Source organism: Bison bison, unplaced genomic scaffold, assembly GCF_000754665.1.
Source record: "Bison bison bison isolate TAMUID 2011002044 unplaced genomic scaffold, Bison_UMD1.0 scf7180017864180, whole genome shotgun sequence".
Taxonomy (NCBI): Eukaryota; Metazoa; Chordata; class Mammalia; order Artiodactyla; family Bovidae; genus Bison; species Bison bison.
The window spans coordinates 10,301,641-10,308,634 of NW_011494752.1; the positions used below are offsets into that span (position 1 = coordinate 10,301,641).

The window sequence follows — 6,994 nt, forward strand, 5'->3', positions numbered from 1 at the left end:
CTATATATCTGACCAAAAAAAAAAAAATCTTGATGTAAGCCCTTTTGTTTTTCTGCCTTGTGGCACTGTGACCAAGTTGTAGGAACAGTAACTGCAGAGTGAGGGGAGAGAGTACAGCTGCGTCTTGAGGGTTAATGGTTTACATCCAGAATCACAAAATGATGGCAAACGTTGCTTCAGGGACAGTCCATGAGCCCCCCACCCACTTCCAACCACACACCAAAGTCCCTGACTGCAGACACATCCGAGTGGTTCACCGGAAGGTGGGTACTGCCCGTCGCTCTGTTCCCTTCCAGGGAGGTTCTCCACGTGGCCCTTCTCTTCCTCCGGGTCATCAGTGCTTGTGCTGATGGCAAGATCCGCATTTACAATTTCCTCAACGGGAACTGTCTGAAGGTGATGAAAGCCAATGGCAGAGGTGATCCTGTGCTGTCCTTCTTTATTCAGGGCAACAGGTGGGTGGTCGGTGTGGAGGTCAGGGTCCTGAGCGAGTCTGTTTAGATGGTTTCTTTTTTCCCTCCTCTGGGACACTGGCCCCGGATTTGCAGGCAGCAGGAGAGCACAGGTTGTGCTCACCTGCAGTTTGGGTTGTGGTGGATGATAGGCTCAGGGGCTCATTTGTTCCCAGGCTTGGATCTGATCACATGATGGGCATGATACAGCTCTGCCGCAGGGACCCGGTTCTGCCAACAGGCAGCCTTCCCCTGCCCCCTGATCCTCTGTCCAGCCTGAGCGCTCCTCAGGTCCCTGTGTCTCGTCTCTGATGCAAAGAGACTTGCAGGAAAGTTGGGGTGGCATTGGTAGGTGGCCCCATGTCCAGTGGGGCAGAACTGTGCAGAGGTGTGTGTGCTCAATCACTTAGTCAAGTCTTATTCTTTGTGACCCCATGAACTGTAGCCCACCAGGCTCCTCTGTCCATGGGATTTTCCAGGCAAGAATACTGGCGTAGGTGGCTCTTCCCTTCTCCAGGGAGCAGAGGAGTTTATGAAACAGAACCATGGTGGCACTAAGTGAATATAGCACTGTGTTGTTATACGCTAGGTTCACGTGATATTATGTAAAAATACCCAACTAGACTTGTAAATTCTAGCACAGGCTCACTTGAGACATCACCTAGTCACCCCGAACGACTTTGCCTTCCTTCTGCGTAATAAGGCTCAATAAATGAATACTCTTTCAGTCATGAAGTCAGAAAGCCATAAAGAGAGATCACCTCTCACCTTTTTCTCATTTGTGACATCCAAAGAGAGATGTCAGCTTGAGTAAAAATGAGTCTGAAAGATTTCTAACTGGGATGGTTCTCTAATTCCATTCCAGCGTATCCTACTATAACCAGTCACTTTTATGGAGAGTTTATGCTGACTGTTGACAGCCTTAAAATTACAGCCTTTTGGAGCAGAAAGGAGCCTGCACACAGCATTTCCATCTCTTGTTTACAGCTATAGGCGACCTAGGAACCAGGGTTGGGGAGCAGTGCCCTGTGAATGCTGTGAACCCCAGGAACAATGGGTGGGAGGTAATATTTGGGGTCCCGGGTTCAGGGGGGATTAGGGAAGATGGAAACCCTCCTGCTTTCCAAATACAAATGTCCTGTCTGGATATAGAGTGTGCACAGAGATCCTGGAGTGATGGAGTGAAGATTGGGGTAGAAAGTCAGCGAGGGCTTGAAGACTTCCCCCATTAGCGAGCTTTCTCATCCCATCATGACAATAGACATGTGGCATTTGGATGCTGTGCTTAAGAAAGGAGTGGACTTCCAGACATTTGTGTGCAGAGTAGCTAAGCTTTCTGCCTCGGGTACCTAGGTCCTTAGCACTTACTCCAGGAACAGAAATTCACTTAAAATGTTTTAACTCGAGAAGTGAAGTAATCAGGACACGTGTGCTTTGCTCACAACTCATTTTTAAAGAAAATAGCTACAGAGCTAATGAGTTCTGCTGCACGGCCTGCTACCTTTCTCTGCTCTAGACCCTGAAACAACCTATACCACCCTGTTTGTGTGGTCATTTCCCCAGCACTGATCTCTTGGCTCAGGATCCAGTGGGACAATAGTCCTAATGCATATTTGGAAGCTGGGGCAATGGCAGCCTCCACGTTCCTTTTAAGGGTATGTGGGATCTTAGCTCCCCGACCAGGGATTGAACCCGCTCCCCCTCACTGGGAGGTGTAGTCTTAACTACTGGACTACCAGGGAAGTCCCCTTTTGTGGGCAATCATGTTGCTTTGGTTCCAGGATGGTGATCAACACGGAGAGCAACGTCCTCCTGTTTCAGTTTGAGAATATCAAGTGGCAGTACTCAGTAGAACGGGCCAAACAAAAGAAGAAGGACAGAGAGGAGGACAGGGAAGAAAACAGCTTTGCAGAAGTCCTCTCCAAGTCTAGCACCCAGGTCTACAGCCCAAGGGATTCTGTGTCCAGCAAGCAGACAGCCCAGGAGTCCCTGTTAAGCAAACCTCGCAGGTCCCGCATCTTCCTGAGGGCATCCAGATTACCTACAGGTGAGACAGCTGAACCCAGGCTGCCTCTATGGTATCCATTGGAGCAGGCAAGGGGCTGCTAGGACCAGCTTCTTTGTAGGATATTTTGGGCAGTGGTTTCTTAATGATGTACATCCCAGTTCTTTAGGGCAGGTGGGAACCGTTCTCTTTGACATGACAATCTAATAGGCAGCTCAAGGGAAGCTGCTAATTTTCAAGGCCTAATTTCCAAATGTATTAGACTCTTTCTACAGGAGGTGATGCTAGCCCTTCATCAGTCCAGTTCAGTTCAGTCGCTCAGTCGTGTCCAACTCTTTGCGACCCCATGAATCGCAGCATGCCAGGCCTCCCTGTCCATCACCAACTCATGGAGTTTACTCAAACTCATGTCCATTCTCCATGCCCTTGATCCAAACATATGTTGCCATTGTGTTAGTTGCTCTGTCAAGTCCGACCCCATGGACTGTAGACTGCCAGGCTCCTCTGTCCATGGGATTCCCCAGGAAAGAATACTGTAGTGGATTGGCATTCCCTTCTCCAGGGGATCTTCCCAATTCAGGGATCGACCCTGTATCTCTAGTGTCTGCTGCTTGGCAGGTGGATTCTTTACCACTGAGCCATCTGGGAAGCCACTTTCCAAGCATATAGTACATGATTATTTCCTTAGGACAGAGACAAGCTACATTGCGCTCTTCTCTCTAGACCTCTGGTTGATAACATGCATACCTGGAAAATACTAGATCAATAGATCACCTCCAAGCATATTTTACACAAATGATCAGCTGGGACAGAGCACCAGAAATTTCAGATAACACTTAAAGCTTCATAATCAGTAGGAAATCAGGTTGGGGGGGTGTTCAGCAGGTGACCTAGATGGACCTTTGGTTCCAGGTGACTGCCTAGCTTCCAAGGAATAAGAAACATCAAACAATAAAGTGATAATTTGGGTGAAGATCAGTTGAATTATCAGCTGTGCCCCCAGTAGTCATCCTTGATTGAATCACAGAATTACTACAGTTTCCTCCTCAATCTTAATTTAGGTGTGTTAATGGAGACACCTCCAAGTCCAGGAAAGCCAAAGTCACCCTGGAAAGATGGCAGGAAGAGACTGGGTTCTCAGGAAGCAAATGGCATGGGTGCCGAGCAGGAGAATTTGGAAGCAAAACCTGTTGTCGCCGGAGATCAGAAGACGGGTGATCCTTTATTCTGAATCAGTGTGACAGGATTCAACCCCTCTTTCTCTCTCTGTTCAGTCCAGTTTTTCACCAGGCCAATAACTTTGCTTATCTTTGATTCAGAACAGATAAAAATGCCCAGCTTCTCCTACGAATGACTGTGGTGTTGGTTTAGTGACTGATTTCCCCTAATCATCCCCTACTAACTTGAGGCCACACAGAAAAGTGTGAAAGTGTTTAGTCACTCAGTTGTGTCAGATTCTTTGTCACCCCATGGACTGTAGCCTGCCAGGCTCCTCTGTCCATGTGATTTCCCGGCAAGAATACTGGAGTGTGTTGCCATTTCATTCTTCAGGGGCTCTTCCCCACTCAGGGAGCGAACCTGCGTCTCCTGCACTGGCAGACAGATTCTTTACCACTGAGCCACCAGTGTGCTAGAATGAATCTCTTGTCCTTATCAGTGGCTTTTGGACCTGTTATCATTCAAAACATTTTGGGATCTCCTGTTCAGGAGTTGCTTTTTGGCCATGTGATAATTTCCATTTTGCAGTGGAGACATATTTTTTGAAGGCAGTTTTGATTCTAAGAAACATCCAAAGATCTTTTGGAATCAAATTTGATTATAATAAAGTGGAGATCAAGCTTTGCTATACAAGTTTTATTTAAAAGTCTATGTTACTAAAAATTTATGGGCTTTCCAGGTGGTACTAGTGGTAAAGAACCTGACTGCCAGTGCAGGAGATGTAAGAGATGAGAGTTTGTTCCCTGGGTCGGGAAGATCCCCTGGAGGAGGGCATGGCAACCCATTCCACTATTCTTGCCTGGAAAATTACATGGACAGAGGGGCCTGGTGGGCTACTGTTCATAGGGTTGCAAAGAGTTGGACATGACTGAGCAACTAACACTTCACTAAAAATTTATAAGGTCCATAAATGGGGTGTGAAGTTCATTCCCACAGGGGAATTTCAAGACTGTGTGGAACATAGAGATGTTCCTTCCAAAATATGCATATCTAGATGTTAATGCACCCTTGGACACAAATACTAGCATATCTGTTAGAAGCTCATGTTAAATATGTTGTGATTGCTTGTCTCAGAGAGGATTTTTGCTCACATGATGGTGGCGTGTCCATTCGGCAACAGCGACCTTAGTCTGCATAATAGTTAGAATGGATTTAATTTTCATGCATGAGTATTTAATGGTTTTCATGGAACACTGATTTGCTTTTCTTTTGTTTTTGGAAAAAGCAGATGATATGGAGAAATTACCAAAACAAAGGGATCTGGGAATTTCGGGAGACTTGATCCATCGCTCAAAGAAGTCCTGGTGCATTCCCATGTCGCCTGACCAGTTCCTCCTGACCGTGAATGCCCTGCAGAAAGCCCATAATTCTGGGGAGTTTGCCTATCCCCGGAGGCCCCAGGCCCAGATCATTGATGTCTGGGGACCTTCCATTCCATACCCAAGGAAGGTCCTGAGTTTGAAGGGCCAAGCGGTCCAACAAGCAGTTGACCGACTGAGATTCAGCACTCTTCCCATAGAAGTGAAGCAGACCAGTATTCCCCTCGAAATCCAGAAGCTTCAGCCCAACCTGAAGAAGTCTGTACATGGTCCCCAAGTGCATTCCACCATCCCCCAGCCGGTGCTTATCTGCCCCAGGTTCCGTGGTGGCTCGAAGGGTGAAGACCGGGCCACCAGTTCAACTGATGGAGTGCGCAACTTCAGCCCCTTAACCAGCACGCAGGTCATCAAGCCAAACCGCATGCTGGCTCCGCCCGCAGGCACGGCAGCCCAGGCTGCCAAGAAAGAACGGCCCCGCTACTACTCTGCCCTTGACCCCTTACGAGTGAACACAGAGTTCATGCTGCTGACTGTGAAGGAGCAGAAAGAATATAGGGAGGCCAAGATGAAAGAGTTTCAGGCCATAAAGCCAGTTGGAGTGGTCGATCCAGAAAAGGCCAGCAGAGCTGCATGGATCAGGAAGATCAAAGGTCTGCCCATCGACAACTTCATGAAGCAGGGGAAAACCGCGGCCCCCGAACTTGGACAAAATGTGTTTATTTGAACCAGCCTTGGGAAATTACTGTGTCTTATAATAAACAGGAAACCAAGTAGATGTTGATATTTGGCCTCTTTTATTTTGTTTGTTTGTTTGTTTTCAACTGTTCCTTGGCAATTACCATGAGGACTCTTCATTATTTTCCTATAAGTCAAAGAACTGATACTTATCAAAGTAAGAAAACAGAGACTAAGAGAGATTGGTATCTGTATTCCCACTGAAAACCACTCACTGAGATGCATGGAAACCCTGTTTCATTGATGGGGGATGGAGAAGTGGTTTTTGGAAGTTTAATACCACTTATCGCTACCAATTTCCTGTGTCATTTCTTCTAGCAAATGGACCAAAGGGATTATATCTGAATTGTGCACTGGAGTCCCCTGGTGTTTTCGTGCAGAAGCCTGATGAAGCGCAGTAAGTTCAATTAAGTATCAAAAAGGAGCCCTTAAATTGTGTTTCCTTCTCAGGGCTAACTCCTAGGGAGAAGAATTAATATGCCAGCAAATTTGGAAAACTCAGCAGTGGCCACAGGACTGGAATAGGTGTTTTCATTTTAGTCCCAAAGAAAGGTAACGCCAAAGAATGCTCAAACTACTGCACAATTGCACTCATCTCACACACTAGCAAAGTAACGCTCAAAATTCTCCAAGCCAGGCTTCAACAGTATGTGAACCGTGAACTTCCAGATGTTCAAGTTGGATTTAGAAAAGGCAGAGGAACCAGAGATCAAATTGCCAACATCTGTTGGATTATCAAAAAAGGAAGAGAGTTCCAGAAAAACATCCACTTATGCTTTATTGACTACACCAAAGCCTTTGACTGTGTGGATCTCAACAAACTGGAAACTTCTTAAAGAGATAACAGACTACCTGACCTGTCCCTGAGAAATCTGTATGCAGGTCAAGAAGCAACAGTTAGAACTGGACATGGAACAACAAACTGGTTCCAAATCTGGAAAGGAGAATGTCAAGGCCGTATATTGTGACCCTGCTTGTTTAGCTTACATTCAGAGTTCAGTTCAGTTCAGTCGCTCAGTCGTGTCTGACTTTTTGAGACCCCATGAACCGTAGCACACCAGGCCTCCCTGTCCATCACCAACTCCGGGAGTCCACCCAAACCCATGTCCATTGAGTCAGTGATGCCATCCAACGATCTCATCCTCTGTCATCCCCTTCTCCTCCTGCCCTCAATCTTTCCCAGCATCAGGGTCTTTTCAAATGAGTCAGCTCTTTGCATCAGGTGGCCAAAGTATTGGAGTTTCAGCTTCAACATCAATCCTTCC

At 46.8% G+C, this 6,994-nt stretch overlaps 1 protein-coding gene across 1 annotated transcript in view; it reads left to right on the forward strand.

The window, feature by feature from the left end:
- Positions 1–5,718, forward strand: part of CDRT1 (CMT1A duplicated region transcript 1) — a 30,616-nt gene extending 24,898 nt beyond the window's left edge. Inside the window, exons 11-14 of the mRNA XM_010842981.1 lie at positions 297–455; positions 2,234–2,499; positions 3,519–3,575; positions 4,901–5,718. Coding sequence (XP_010841283.1) covers positions 297–455; positions 2,234–2,499; positions 3,519–3,575; positions 4,901–5,718 — 1,300 coding nt within the window. The remainder of the gene's footprint in view (positions 1–296; positions 456–2,233; positions 2,500–3,518; positions 3,576–4,900) is intronic.
- Positions 5,719–6,994: the final 1,276 nt, after the last annotated feature.